Consider the following 16253-nt stretch of genomic DNA (forward strand, 5'->3'; position numbering starts at 1 on the left):
ACCAATTTTGACTCCTGGTGTTTGTCAGGAGGTGACTTATTTGTACTCATTGTTCCTTTAAGTGCTGTGTCTCATTCTCATTAACCCAGGGTGGGTCCCAACTATACAGCCATTGTACTATTGGCTTCTAAATGTCCTAGAACAGCTGAAAAGTTTCAGCTGTCAAATAAGCTTTCAGATGCAAGGCATTCAGCATTCCTACCAGAGACACTATTTAAACCACTGCTTAATGTAGTTCTGCAGACCTTCTGGAGTCCATATGGTGTGGTGTGACTGACCATAAACAGTCTGCTGACTACAGTTTGGAAACAGCCCTTCCACATGATATAAACTGCACCTTTTTCTAAATAATACGACAATAGAAACAGACACCAGACTTGCCAAATCAAAAGTCTGACCCAACATCATAGTTCTTATATTTGTGTCCCCACATCCAGAGTTGTCTGGTAAAGGTTTTTATTCTCTAGCTCAAATCCTGAGGCTAGACGGTGTCTGAAAAAAAAAAACAAAATATTTTTTCCATTTTTTGTCTTAGATTTTTTTGTTGGCCTTATCTTCATTTTTTGGACAGGGTTAGATATATATGATTACAACATTTGATAGCAGAACCATGTTCATTTGTTAACCCTTTGGGATAGTGCACAGTGATTATAGATGGACACAGGTTAGAAGTTTAGCAAGAATAGTTCCAACACATTAATGATGTACATTACTGGTAGTGCAGAATGATATGAGCTGACACTTAGGTTTCATGGAATTAGTCAAGTTGTCCAGTGAGATGCAAATGGACTATACTGTATTTTGAAATTAGCTATCATTAACTATCTCATCAAGAAATAATATGGTTTTGCCATGATGCGTATCACTAGCTAATACACATAGTCTCTTTCTGAATGCCACAAGAGAGAAAGCTTTCATTTTACCTCGGTAAATTATCTAAGATTTTTCAGGTGATGTCACTGCATAGTTTTTATTTCCTCTTTGCACAACTACCTTTGCATGAGTGTGGCAGTTCTTTTATGTTTCTGCTGCTCTGCGGTGCTTGGTTATGTTCTTTAATTTGCTGTACTGTTCTTGCAGAACATGTTTCTTCTAATGCCAGCGATAGTGAAAGTAGCTACAGTAAGTTACTGCTTTCATTAGAGTCTTTTTACTTTGCATTGCTTGTTCTGTTTGTTTCTTTTATTTTGTTTCTCTCCTTGCTGGTCTTTTGTTAATATTAAAAAGATACTTGCAGCAAATGGCTTGAAATTCAAATTTATGATTGCATCTTGAGCACAAAGCTGTAAAAGTATTGGCAACCTTTACAAGAAAAGGGAGGAAGGTCATTATTTGAGATATATTTTGGGACATAAACCGAAACCTGGCTTTCTGTAACCTGTGAAAATCAGGTTTATTTGGTTTAATGCCAAGAATTTTATTTCACCAAGAAGGGGACAGTTTCTTTATGATCTTTCAAGAGTAAAATTACTCCATAAACATAGTCAAATCTGCAATAGGGACCCTCTTTACAAGGTCACAATTTTTACTCTTGTTTCTGTGTGCCCACACGAAGGGCTAAGAAATAGTCCCAAAACATTTGTCGAACCCTTGATTTTGACAGTATAGGTTTCTCATGCATATTGAAGTCTTCAAAAAAAGGTAAGATAGACTTTCACACTTTAGCCACTGCTGCTAAATGTTACTGATTCCCTTTAATTGAAGGTCCCAACCCTGCAATCTCATTTGGCTGGAATTACAGTATCCATGTGGTCATATAGCCAAGAGGCAGATTGTATATACTGGGTACAATTAATTATTAGAAATACCCCAAAATTTAGCTCTATAAATATTTTTCTAGAAGTGTTGAAAAGTAAAATAAGGCATTAAATAAATGACTGGAAACGTAATAAATGGCAATTAAAATGATAGATTGCTTACTAAATCACTCAGATGTTTAATTTTCTTTCAAGCCATTTGTTTAGCAAATCAGATTTTCCACCAGTCACACAGCACTTGTGCTAAGCACCCACATACGCTCAGGTAATCATTGGTATCATACCTCGTGTTTACTAGTCATGATATAGTGCATAGCAGTTGAGCTCTGTTAATAAACACTGGTTTGTTTCAGTAAAACAGCTAATCTTATGCAGCTCAGAAATGGTAAATTAGTTTGTATTCTCTTGTATTGCAAAGGTTTCCTTGGAAAGCAATTGCCAGAGTCACAAGAAAACAGTAGGTGCTCTTGAACTGCCAAGACTGAGTTCTGAACTGTTTTATTTTTAACGTGTTCTCTGCTGAGGAGGAGAAGAGGATTTTATGTTTGAAATACGAGATGCTCTTTCCACAGACTGACTTTACAATCAGGAATGAGTCAATAAGTTAATTTTCAAAAGCTTGCTTGAGTCAAATCTCCTCCAGGTGTCATTTATTTTGGGGTGAGCTCAGGGTAAAAGCACAGAGGAGAATCTAGGCTGATGGCTGAGAACATCCTATGCCTGATGAATAGTCCTGAACAGGAGACCTTACAGCGGTACCTAGTTGCAGCCAAACATGTAGGACAGGTCCACAAAACCTGGTTCCCAATCTTCATTATAAGACAGGCCAGACAGCCACTTCCTCATTGGCTGTGCGATAGTTTTTAACACAGTATATGTTTTGAGGTGCAAGAAAAGGGATAGAAATGGTTTGGGGAAGTTAGTTGGGATGCATATAATTGGAAGGAAAGGTAGTGATGGGTTAACAACTGCCTATAGCTGGGTGGTTTCCTGTTGAGCAAGCTCCTGTTTCATCTGTACAGCATCCAGTCTACATCCTGTTGGCAGGAGTGCCCCAAATATATTACTGGTGTGCCCGACAACTACTTCTTGATGTAGAAGATGCAAGCAGGGCTTCTTCTCTGCCCTTAACAGAACTATGCCGTTTAGCAGCAGAGGAAGCCAATCTTTGGTTATGTCACATGAAAGCGGCTTTAAAATCCATGACCTGCTTCACAAAGAGACTAATTCCATTTGCTAAGAATTTATTAGCATGAGCTGACATGATATTTGAAGGCATGACCTTAGGCAACCATCAGCTTTGGTCACCAGCTTTTGGAAAACAATGATTCAGTTGACCACAATGACATGTTAACTCTAGCCTGACTGTGCGTTCAGTCACTATTTGGCCATGGTATATCTCCTACGGGGACTTGCAGCTCTCTTGAGTTCAGATGGTTTCTCTCTAGATCCCCAGGCTACCCTGTGTCAACACTACCTCCTACTGCATAGCTCATTGCAGCAAATCTCCCCTAGAAAAATTATCACTCAGGAGAAGAGATGAATCAGACAAAGGAGAGTGAGAGGCAAGTGGTGAGAGAGAGCAGTCAATAAATTGTGAGGGAATGGAGATAAGAGAGATGAGTCCTACCATGAAGAAGTCACCTTATTTCACTGCAGTTCTGACCTTGTGGGACTGTTGAGAGAGGATGGTGCACAGTAAAAGCCTATCAATATCCCCTATGTGGGAAGAGTAATTGTCAGACCTAGTCTGTGGACATTTCCTAAAGACATATTCCTCACTGCCTTCTATTTACTTATTCCTAGTGCAAGGAAGAAAAATAATAGGTGCTGAGTGTAAAGCTCATTTCTGGTAGAATATGACAGCACACAGTTATTATTTCTACTCTTCTTGTTTGCACCTGGGGAGCTGTGAACGGGGCCCAGAATGAAGTTTGGTTTTACTACATTTGGAGCCAGCTATGTTGCAGAACTGTTCTTCAGTGTGACATAGTGATATTTTGAGGAGAATCTGTGTTCAAGGGGAGACACTATAGTTCCCCATGAGGACGCTATGTGTGTTGGCTTGCAAGCTCGCCTAGCCCTCAGCCTGTGCACTGGTGAAATGGGGCATACAAAGAAGAGACAAAAAAGCTGAAAAATTCATAGGGAGCAAATAGCAAACTGCTGGAGAGCACGAGGGCTTTGGACAGGACTGTGAACCTGTCCCAACACCTCTTCTGGCTACTGTTTCCCCAGGAAGAAAAAAAGGTTGCCTGAACCATTGTTTTCTGAATTGTGGAAATCAGCAATTCACACATTGGCCAGGACAAAAAAAGTGTGTGGGTAAGAAATTACTAGCCAGTGTCACATGTTTTCCTGCAGATGTTCGTATTTGTCCCTATAAAAACAGGGTGGCTGGAGTACAGACTGAAGTGTTCTGCGTTTTTCCTTGAGGGTCTCTGGCAATTGCTTTAAGATGTTCCTCTAACTTTTGCTTCTCATAATGGGCATTTAGTGAAAAGTAACTAGTGTTGAAACCTGTATGACACGATTATCCCCAGAACCATTCCAAATCAGGAGTACAACTACCAAAAGTGATATTAAAGTTTTTGGAGAGCTGTCCAGGCTGAGCCCTGGACAGTGATTAATAAAGGACTTACAAACTGATCGGTCTTTTTTTAGGATAGATTTTGATGTATTTGCATTTATTTAGAAAACTATGTTACTTAAAATCTGAGTATCTGGCTGCATTATTGCTCATGTCTTGGGCTTGGAGCTTAAAAATTCAACTTTTCTGCAGAGGTCAGGTACTTTTTATTTTAAAATTACAATATAATTGAGATTTCTCCTATGTGGTCTCAAGACAAAATTATTCGGTCACTCCTTAGCTACAAGGCTGTAGCAGGCACTAAACCTGATTTCTTCTGCCTGTGCTCTGGGTTTGTATTGAGCAAAAGACTTGGAGCCAACAGTGTGATTTTCTTTATGCCAACAAATAAACTTAATCTCCGTTAACTTCAGGTGGAGTCACAAACACATTTGACAGCAGAATCTGTCCCTTTACAAAAAAATTTAAAAGTGTTTTTGAGTGAGGAACCAACGTTGGTCTGATCTTAAAGGGGTTGAGCTGCCACATGAGTGCTACTGCATTATGTTGTCCATGCTAATATGAAGGTCCTATCTGCATTAGTTGATTTGCACCCCTTCTCACCAGTAAAACCAAGTTTGCAGAGCAGTATATAAAGTCCTGGTCTAGTAGAAAGTTGTTCTTGTTGTGATAAGGATGCATACAGACAACTCTGTCTTAGCACTGAACCAGCACATCAAACCTGATTGGAAGTTTATTTTGAGGTCTCTAACTTAAAATGTTCTGAAATCTCTATCAAACCAAGCCTGCAAGAACATATTTTTACAGCGGACTCATCAGTTTCTATTTTGCGAAACATGATTTTCATAATGGCCATGAATTTCAAGTCTGTCTACTGCATATGTGTGGTAATGCTTTTACACACAGTTCAGTAAAGGTTTTTACAGCTGTCATCCAAATTACAGGCACATTACCACATCTATTTAGCCAAATTGCATAACTGGTTTTGATTGCACCAATTACCTAGAGAGGCAATGCATCCCTAAAAGTTTAAAATAAGGGAAATGTTAGAAACAAAAATTTTTACCCTCTGTCAACAAGTCAGCAAATCACTCTTGTAATGAGATTTGAAGACTCAGAACAAAGTTACAGGAGTCGTGATTATTATGTTAGGCCACTGATTAATTAGGACACTTACATTGGCTCTTACAGTTCCCAAGGATTAGTATACTTCCCAGGTACACTCAAATTGGCACAGGTACTGAGGCCTCATTTTCAGCCCTCTGAAACCATGTTGATCTTAAACAAAAAGTGCAAGACCCTTTTTCAGTCATAAATTCATTCTTCTACTACGGATGATTTTTACATATTGGATTTCCGGCCTTCCATAGCTATCAACATTTGTCCAAATCATGTGTTTACCTACATAAACTGAGATCCAGGGAATGGATATTGTGCCAAACAGAGGTTAGCATTTTGACTGTCCAGTGTAGTTTGTGCAGATGAAGTGAAACAAGAAATTAATTTCTCCAAGTTCTAGTGAATCCAACTCAGGTAATTCATACATTAGCCCAAAACCCAAATGGATGGTGAAAGACAAAAGAGCCTTCTTTGATTTTAGATCCCACTGAACACCAAAATTCAGGAAAGGGCTCAAAAATAAAATTAATTTATCTGATATAGTTGTATTTCACATGTGTATTAATAGTAGCCAGCTTAACTAGTCCAGCAATTTTAATGAACACAAAAATTCCCCTTAATATTTCTGAAGTCTAAAATAATTTTTAGCTGTCCTCATAAGTACTACTTCTTTAATATTCTTTGCCTTAGATTCCTTCCAAGATTTTTTCATTCACATCCATTAACAGAATGCCAAAATCATTGATTCCCACAGCATAAGATGCTTGATGAGGATGGGTGTTTGGTTACATGGTGCCTGCACCACAGGAGTTCTCCTATCCCATTACTCATGCTGGGTGCAGTTATACCAGAACTGTGGAAGCTCTGGATGCTTTGACAAGACAGCAGGAAATGGAACCTTTTTATGGGTTACACAAAAAATGCCTGGTATTTGCCTATTTTATGTTGTCATTTTGAGTCTTTCACAGAACTTCTGCCATCTAACCAGAAAGGGAAAATAGACATAAGCCCTAAAATCTATTTTAGGACTACTCCTCTGAAACACCATGTTTCGGCTCTCTAAAGAGTTGAAATTAGTAGTCCTTATGAAAGTCATCTGACCATGCAAAACCTCTCTGCCCAGCTTATAGAGGCTGCGAGTTGTAACAAACTCCAGTTGTTCTTCAGTTCCTGAGCGAACTCACCAAGAGGCAAACCAAGAACAAAGGGAAGCAGAGCCATCATGATCCTGGGAAAGTGAAAATCATCCAATCATTTTACTCGTAAGGATGCTAGGATGAGGAAAGTTCCCTTTTTCTTTCTTCTCTTTTTGTTTCTTTCTTCTCTTTTTGTATCTTTCTTCTCCTTTTGACTTCGTGGAATTCTACTGGAGAACAAGACACCATGCCAAAATCATACAGAAAGGGCTTTTTTTTTTTTATCTTTTTGTTTTGTCCGTTAAATTTCACAAAGATTTTTCCAGATCAATATGGCTAACCTGTGCCAATTAAACCATTAATGTGGGTGGTAAATGAGGCTTAGTCAAATGATTAATAAAAGCCTATGTCCTGCAGAATTTCACATTGTGTCTCGAACCTCAAAGCCATCACAAGGTTATAGCAATCTGATCATTGATTTACTCTAGGGCTCTTCATTATACTCAATACTGTATGGACTACTTCAAAATGGTGCAGTACCGACTGAGTAGAGATCATTAAAGAACACCATCTGGTACAGTTAACATGCATATTAGCCTCTGAGGACTTAGAGGATTTTGTCTGGACAGTACTTGGAAGGATTTTATTCGCATAGAAACTTTAGCTTCCTGAGTCCCTTTTCCAGGAAAATAAAGTAGTGGGAATGGTGCAGCTTTCCCTCATGCTCACACTCCGTGTTGAGTGTGACACTCAATGCTGAAGAGCCCTCAATCAGAAAGTGGTCTATATTTTAAGTCCCTGTGTATCACCGTCAGCCTCAAAGTTTCTCCTCACTTGCTGCAGTACTTTCTAATGACATGAACTGCAGTTGAGTGGTCTGGAGTTCTTTCTTTGTCTTCAATCTGGCCACAGTTTCACAAGACTTCCACGAAATTACTACTTTGTTCATCTCCATTGCTCATACCTTTCTGATAGCATGGATATAACAACAGCTTCAGCATGTGGACATGTCTTGTAGAGACTGGGCAAAACAGAATGCGAAATTCATGCTGGCTTATAATTCTGTGCCAAAGTCAAATACTAGCCCATGAAGAGAAGTTTAACAATAGAGTCATTTTCCTTCAGTTGTACTTGTCACTGTCACTCCCATGGGATTCTGTTGTTTAGATGCATACGTCTGCTCTGACCTTCCTGTTTAAATACCATTATGAGACAATGGAGACAAACATGCCCTTTCTGACTTTTTCCTGTATCCCGAAGTAGATATCTGAAACAGGTCAGATGAGTCACATCTAAGAATAAATACTTGTCCTTTTCTAGGCATACACCAATGCTAAACGATAGTCAAAGGCTAGCTCAGACATAAACACTCACGATACAGATTTCTAAAATTAGCTGAAATTAATCCCCTTCTGTGGATCTGAACGCCATTGAAACTAGTATTTTCAGGTATAAAATTCTATTCGTGCAAACAGCCTCCCCTCGACATGTTTAGTACATGATGGCTTCATTGTCCATCCCAAGACTGACTTTCTCAGGCCATTGAAAATCATGGCCTTGACTTCTGGGGGCTTGAATGCGGACAGTGCAGGAGTATCATTTAATGTCCAGTGGAGTGGGACATCCTAATTTTTATAGCATCCCAGAATTCCCAGAGAAACTTAAAGAAAAATATTACATCCGATGTATGAATTCTAGTGTGACAATAATTCCAGGTTTTTAACATTGCAAAAAGCAGAAGTTAAACCAAAGTTAATCAAAGGATTACAGTACCAAACATTGAAAAGAAAATCCATTATCCACACTCCTCAGACGTTATGTTGCCAAGCCCTCAAAAGCTGTCTAATTTCTGCCTTTTATTAAAAACAGTTTTCTCCTTTGCTGCTTCAGCACCATTGCTAGGTTGGAGTTGGTCCTGTCTGTTCTCCTTCTTTCCTAACACATCAGTACATTTTTTAATTTGCTTTTTATGTATTCATCCTTAATTGCAACATTCTTTTTACTTGAAAGGCTTTTTTAGACACACTTGAAAGGCTTTTTTTTCTCACAACTGCCTAGATAATATATCACAAAAAATATCTCTCTGCATATTAGATTCATGGGGTGGGAGTCAGCTTAAGACTAAATTACAATCAGTTTTGTACCTGCTTGGGAGATAGGCATCGCATCCACTACAAATTTGTTAATACAGGTAATGGAGCCTCAATAGTGACTCAAATAGCAGTTGGACTTCAGGGTGAGCTGTAGCCCCCCTCTAAATCCTACCTATATTGTCCATTATGTTAGGCAGCACACTTCCCCTGCTTGTGGACACTTTGATTTGAGAGGAGCCCACCAGAGTAACGTAACACAGACTCACATGTATCCAAGCAGATGAAATGAAGGCAACTCTCTATTTTATAAGCCCTACTATGCTTTATGACATTCTTTCTTCCATAGTATCTAAATCAGTTGCAAAATTCCATCTGTGTATCTTCTCAGAGATAAGTCCTGAACTGAGTAGGGATAAAACCAGAATTTTAAACTTTGCTAAGCTGAAGTCATATTCAGAAACTGCCAGAGCCCTTATTTGGTACCAAGTACATGGCTGAGACACAGAAAGAGAAATGTGCAGGAATTATTCGTGCAGTATTTTGAGGAATGTTCCCTCTTCTCCTCTTGCACTCTCATACAGGAGAGAACAGTGATTCATTGGGGCTCTATAGCTGCACCCAATTCATGGTCCATATAGCACTGCTTTTTTCTCATGGCAAATTTCTCTGCTTTTGAATGTCACCATGAGGAAGCAGCACTGTGTTAGAGTGGAGGGAGGGCAAGTGTGTAAAAATATGATGCTGTGAGCTTCAAGTTTAGAGAAAAGGTAAGGGTCAGCCAACAGCTCATAGCACTATGTTAGGCTGTGAATAAAATATAGAGGTTCTACGCAAAAGGATGATCAACAAAAACTAATGTATTCTGAAAATAACAATTGTTCAGTTTAGATAGCCCATGGATTTGCCTTGCAGCAGCACGACAGGGCATTAATAATCAGGCAAGCAAAAGCATTGCATCTTAAATTTCAGCACTATCCTTGTAAACAGCCTTGTTATCAAATTAATAAATGCAGCCTTATTGCCCATCATTGAAAAAGCCCGTTTTTAGAAAAGATAATTGAAACACATGGCAAGGGACAGAAGGGAAAAAGTGTTCTCTGCACTTTGAAGTTTTAAGGGACTTTGGAATGGTTCAGGTGTGAGCATTACCAGAGAGGAGTGTTGAACCCAGTCTGTCTCTATGTGAAGCACTTAATCAAGCTTTAGTACTTAGTATGTTTTTTGTAATCTTCAATCTCTTCTCTTTCTTCTCTCATCAGGAGGCCAAGAAGACTGCATCCTTTCTTATGAACCTGTCACAAGACAGGAAAGTAAGTTTCATCTGATTTTTTGTCACTGTTCATTATTCATTTCACATTTTGGACGCCAACAGAGCAGTAAGCCTTGCCGTGCTAGACCCAGATTCTCTGTAGCTTGTTTTTCTTGGTCACTTGGTCTATCGCATACAAAAGAAATGACGTAATGACCTCCCTTGTTAGACTTTGCTTCTTAACATTCTCAGGACTCTCCCCAGTATGTTCTCACAGCCTTTACTAATTAAAACATTAATCAGTCTACAAAATATTTATGAGAGTCCATCTGCAAGCATTTGCAAGTGACCTTGTTGAGCTATAGCAAATATGAATACTTACACATTTGTGATACCAGTCCCATTTCCATTATCCATGTCAATGAATAAAATATTCATCAATAAAATATATGCTTAAGTCTTCATACATAAATGCAACAACTGTGGTTAGTGCATCTTTGGCAAGATTTACTCTTATTACCAGTAAGATCATCAAAATGTGCCTTTCTTTTTTGTTGTTCAGTTAATTACACCAGGCCGGTTATTATTCTGGGTCCTATGAAAGATCGTATCAACGATGATTTGATATCTGAATTCCCGGACAAGTTTGGGTCGTGCGTACCACGTAAGTATGATTTTACTCCTTCTTCTGCAGCAGAGTCATATCTGATGGTGTCACACATTAAGTAAATTGCTGTGAAAGCAGCATCCATGAACTATATGTAGTTGAGTTTCTCAAAAGCCATTTTTCCATTGGACAAAGAAGTGGAAAGGAACAAAGAAAAAAAGATTGTGAAGGCCTAAAAGAACTTCTCAAAAGAATTGTTTCAAAAGCTGTATCATCTGTTTAAACAAGGAGCCTCCAAGCCACTAACCTAGTTAATCCATCAATTAATATGACAACAATTTGCACTCACAGCCCAGAAGGCCAACCATATCCTGGGCTGCATCAAAAGAAGCATGACAGCAGGTCAAGAGAGGTGACTCTACCAATCTACTCAACTCTCATGAGACCTCTCCTGGAGCCCTGCAACCAGCTTTGGGATGCTCAGCACAGGAAGGACATGGAGCTGTTGGAGAAGATCCATGGGAAGGCCACAAAGATAATCCAAGACCTAGAGCACCTCATTTACGAAGACAGGCTGAGACTGTTGGGATTGTTCAGCCTGGAGAAGAGAAGGCTCCAAGAAGACCTTATATCAGCCTTTCAGTACTTAAAGGAGGCCTACAGGAAGGCTGGGGGGGGGCGCTTTATTAGGGGGTGTAGCGGTAGGACACAGGGTGGTGATTTTAAAGTGAGGGAGAGTAGATTTAGACTGGATATAAGAAAGAGGTTTTTTACAGTGAGGGTGGTGAAACACTGGAACATGTTGCCCATGCAGGTAGCGGAGGTCCCATCCCTGGAAACGTTCAAAGTCAGGTTGGATGGGGCTTTGAGCAATCTGGTAGAGTTAAAGATGTGCCTGCTCCTACAGTGAGGGGTGGATTAGATGATCTGTAAAGGTCCCTTCCAAATCAAAGCATTCTATGATTTTATTCTAATTTGGGCTTAATTAAAAAAGATAAAAGTTTTTCATATTGGTAAAATGAAAAATGTTTCAAATCAGTTACACAGCATCCATCACTAAAAATACACAGTAATCTGTGATTTGTTTGAGATCTAGACTGCCTAATCTGAAAGCAATATCAGACACTGAATTAAGCAGAGTGTTTATATTTGGACCATTAAAGCTTGTTGAGTGTGTATTTCAGGCATTCATTACAGTCTTACTCCATTTTAAACCATTGTCTCTTCAAATACACCAGATTAAAACTACTAGAGATGAGATCAGCATTAGGTTTATAATTAAGGCTATGTTAAACTGATGAGTTTGTGATCCATTTTATCACTGTAATAAAATTACATTTCTAATCTAGAATGCATGTTGTATGTGAGGTTTGTGTGTGATCCACCTGAAAAAAATGTGGAATTCTGGTAAATTCCAACTTTAAATTAGCCTGTAAGTGTCAATTGGAGGTAAGCATCAGAAGGTGATACAATAAAAAGACAGCTTTACCGTTGTGACTCCCTTGAAAACATTATGTAGTAGCCAAGTATCTGCTTATGCATGTGGAGCATTTCCACTTAGAGCAGACCCAGCATTGTCCCCAGAACAAATCTTAACTGCTGCATTTTTTGCATTAAATGATTTTATAGAGTATTTGATCACCTTTCTTTTGTTTCATGCAGATACCACACGGCCAAAGCGTGACTATGAAGTGGATGGGAGAGATTATCATTTTGTCATTTCAAGAGAACAAATGGAAAAAGATATCCAAGAGCACAAATTTATAGAAGCTGGGCAGTACAATGATAATTTATATGGAACTAGTGTCCAGTCTGTGAGATTCGTGGCAGAAAGGGTAAGTTGATGCTAGTTTTATTGCCCATACAACACAATCTGTTTTGTTTTCACATTGTATCTCAGACAGGACTCTTCAGCTAAGAAAATAAAATATCTGCAAAATGACATCCTAATATTTATAGGCTTTAGAATTATGTCACAAGTGGAGTCTCTGACTTTGAATTCTTGGCACTTTATCTCAATGTACCACCATGGATTCAGAAATGTAACACAGTGCCTCAAGTACAATCTGAAACAACCTTCCCTCTTACCTCTATAAGACAGGTAAATAAACTTATCTCCCTTTCACAGAGGCAAAGGAACTAAGGGCAGAGAGATTAAATAACTTGCTTCAGGTGACACAGGGAGTCTTTGACACAAACAAGAGCTAAATTAACCAGTAAGAATACAGATATTCTATTACATTTAATGACCTGATTTTCCTCATTTCTGAAGAAAATCCTTTCCCCCACACTGACTTCATCCCAATAAAAATACAAAACAAGTTTGTTCCCATATCTCCAGTGTAGATTTTGTATTAGTGCCTAAACGAAAGAGCAAAGAGAAGAGTGTGTGCCCTAGTGTATCCTTTCCTTGGTGTGCCAGTAATGGCCCCACTCCAGAGGACAGCATCACTGAGTTGTTTCCCACCTTTTGGCTGATCTGCAGCAAATGGCGCAAAAATAAACACATCCTCATCTGTTTCCAACAGGGCAAGCACTGTATACTTGATGTGTCAGGAAATGCTATCAAACGACTACAAGTTGCACAACTCTATCCCATCGCTATCTTCATTAAGCCTAAATCGTGGGAGCCTCTGATGTAAGTATAAACTTGTTGAAGGGTTTTATTTTCAGGGTACAGCCTGAAGTGGCACAAGACAGATCCTGAGTTTACATTTTGCCTGGCCTCTACAAATCACTAATAACGAGATGAAGTAGGAACAGTGAAGACTTGCTCTTCCTGCCTGCCATCCACTGTAGCCTGGCATCTCAAGCAATAAGCCAAAGCTGCCTTCGAACCATGAGATATGTAGTCTTACGTGCTGGACCATGCAGGACTCCCCACCAGTGCTTAGAGTGCTTGTTCCAACCTGTGCAGCAAGTTCACCAAGGACTCATGCAGCGTGGCTTGTCCCATCCAGCCTTGGGCACTCTTGGGGTGCAGAGCCTGGTCACAGAGGATAAGTCTCTATCAGATTTGCAGGGTGTGCCTCTTCATCAGCCCTTCATTTACCAGAAGGTCTGCAAGAGGATAGGAAAGGACCCATGGGACTAGAGAGGGACAAAGTTAACACTTAAAGAAGGAAAGAGAAGGCAATAACTCCCTGCTGTCACCAGGCAACCTAATTTCAATATTCAGGAAAACACTGGGATCCAGGGAACAGTTAAACAACTCAAGTACAAAACTGAGAGAATAAAAAGGTTATAAGGCAGTCAATGTTTGTCTATCAAGGGCAAATCAAATCAGTCCTATTTCCTTCTTTGATGAGATGGATATCAATAATTGTATTCCATCCTGATCTTTATTCTAGCTCCATGGGACACTCCCAGTAGCAGCTTAGGGAAATATGGGGAGACTAGTGAGCACGTGCAGAACCATTGTCAGTCATTGAAAATGGCACTGTTAAACTGGGAAGGCAACAGAAATCCTACAAGTATATTTCCTGAGCTGTGTTCCTACTTGATACTACTTGTTATTTTGATGAAATTGGGCAATGCTTTCATAAAGTTTGTGAATAACTCAAGGCTGAGGGAGGTAGAAAGCACTCTGAAGGATAAGATTAAAACTCAATGTAAAATCAGTAAGATAATATTCAGCACTGACAAAGGAAAGAAAATGAAATGTACAAGTACAAGCAGGGACTAATTAAGCTACAGCACTGCAGAAAAGCATCTAGCAGTTGGGATGCATCGCTTAGGAATATGAATGGGTGGATAATACAGTTGCAAAAAAGGAAACTGCTGCTGTGGGCACATCGGTGTTGTGTAAGGACACAACAGACAAGATATTTGTTTTACCGGTAATGGATGAGGCCTCATCCGGAGCACTGCCCTGGTTCTGGGTACCGTACTGGAAGTGGAGGAGTAATGGGGGCTATTTAGTGTCAAAGAGAGATGGTATTTTAGAAGAAGGACATCAAAGTCAGGCTTAGATTTGGAGAGTGAAGAATAGCTTACTTCTGATTTATATCATTAAGAAAAATTCTGCTAAATCTGCTTAACTTGTTTTATCCTAAATGAAATATTAGCATTGTTTTGGTTTAATAACAGCATGATTGTTATAATGTTTTGCATCTTCATGACAATTCTCAGTTAATCTAAGCCTGCCTCGGTGCTGACAATATGAAGAGACAAACAAAGTGAAATCTATTATATGACTTTGAATTCCTTCTACTGAAATACCCTGTGGGAGACACCCTTAATTAGAAATTCAGAGTTTCATGGAAAAGCATATGTCTTTATATATCACTACTAATTTGGGATTTTTTGCAGTAATATGGCTTAAATAAATAAATTAAGTAAACAGGATACAACTCCTGGAAAAAGGAGAAAAATATAATTAAATCAGGCATTGTAAATTAGTTTATCCCCTGCTGCCTGCAAGTAATATTTTGTCTGTTTCATCTATCTAACGTCTATTTATCTTATCAAACTGCACCCAAAATTAGTTTCTAAGAAATGAGAACTCTTTCGGTATAACCTGTATCATTCGTTTTAGAGAATTGTCTTGAGAATAATGATCTAATTCTGAGCCCCTTGCTTGTGAAAATAATTTACTTTACTTAGTACTAAAGCTAAATCACTCAGGATCTGTCTAAACAAACACATGCTGTGATGTAAGAGGTAGTTTATTCTAAGATGTGCAGAGATGAATGGATAAAGCCCTTTTCTAATAGGTACTATTATTTTAGAATGGAGAAGTTTAACATGGTAAACCAGTCCCCGGTAGGAACAGAAAGAGGATATACTTATGATAGTGTAACGGTGTTCAATCAGTCTTTATTATGTATGTGTCTTTATCATGTAGGTGCCCCAGCCAATGGCAGGGCAGGTGGAACTAGATGATCTGAAGGGCCCTTCCAGCCCAAACTATGATTCTATGATTCTATGGTGCTATGATTCTATGAGTCTATGATTCTATATACGTAGCCACTAAACACAAGAATTACAGGAATTATATCTGTATAGAATATGCTTGCAAAGGTTTATCTGCCATAACTAATACTCCTAATATGCTCCCCTGCACCCACCTGATGGTGAAGGTAAGAAGAGTGAAGGAAGTATAAATTAAGCATGCACGTGCCCTTAAAACTTGGTTGCTGGTTGTCTGGAAACAGCCTGCCAGCATTTATGACCAGAGCAGAGCAAGACCATAAGGAGCTATTGGAGTGAAAGTAATCAGTACACATGGCCTGAGCTGGATGTCACTTTTTTCCTTCCTTCCTTCCTTCCTTCCTTCCTTCCTTCCTTCCTTCCTTCCTTCCTTCCTTCCTTCCTTCCTTCCTCCCTTACGCTACATGACTCCACCTCACAAGTTTAATCCCAGAGGGTTCCTCGCTGGTACTTCTCAGTCCACCTCTCTCTCTAGAAGAAGGAGGATGGCAGTAGGATCACGGGGATGAAAGCTGAAAGTAACAAAGAGATAGCCTGGGTGAGCTCTTCTTCAGGAGAGGAAGAAAACCCTGGGAAACATGCCTTAAGAAATAGCTTTCTGCAGGTGTTTTGAATTCACCAGTTCCACGGGGCCCTGGCTAGGAAATAAAAAACTAGAAGGGACCTTTGTTTGACAGCAATTTTAATTCAGTATGAAAGATGTACATCACGTCCTCCCTCTCCTCCATCCCCTCTCCTGAAGGCACAGGATGGGCAGAGGCATGAATGCA

General features: G+C 39.3%; 1 protein-coding gene across 34 annotated transcripts in view; it reads left to right on the forward strand.

Moving 5' to 3' along the window:
* Nucleotides 1–16253, forward strand: part of DLG2 (discs large MAGUK scaffold protein 2) — a 1074248-nt gene that overhangs the window by 1049987 nt on the left and 8008 nt on the right. For 24 of the 34 annotated variants that reach the window (XM_054071916.1, XM_054072001.1, XM_054071930.1 and 21 more), the window contains 5 exons: nucleotides 1081–1122; nucleotides 9955–10005; nucleotides 10507–10608; nucleotides 12214–12386; nucleotides 13080–13189. In XM_054071916.1, coding sequence (XP_053927891.1) covers nucleotides 1081–1122; nucleotides 9955–10005; nucleotides 10507–10608; nucleotides 12214–12386; nucleotides 13080–13189 — 478 coding nt within the window. The remainder of the gene's footprint in view (nucleotides 1–1080; nucleotides 1123–9954; nucleotides 10006–10506; nucleotides 10609–12213; nucleotides 12387–13079; nucleotides 13190–16253) is intronic. The other 10 variants (XM_054072006.1, XM_054071940.1, XM_054071988.1 and 7 more) reach the window with 1 other exon arrangement.

Source organism: Cuculus canorus, chromosome 1 (genome assembly GCF_017976375.1).
Source record: "Cuculus canorus isolate bCucCan1 chromosome 1, bCucCan1.pri, whole genome shotgun sequence".
NCBI classification, from domain to species: domain Eukaryota; kingdom Metazoa; phylum Chordata; class Aves; order Cuculiformes; family Cuculidae; genus Cuculus; species Cuculus canorus.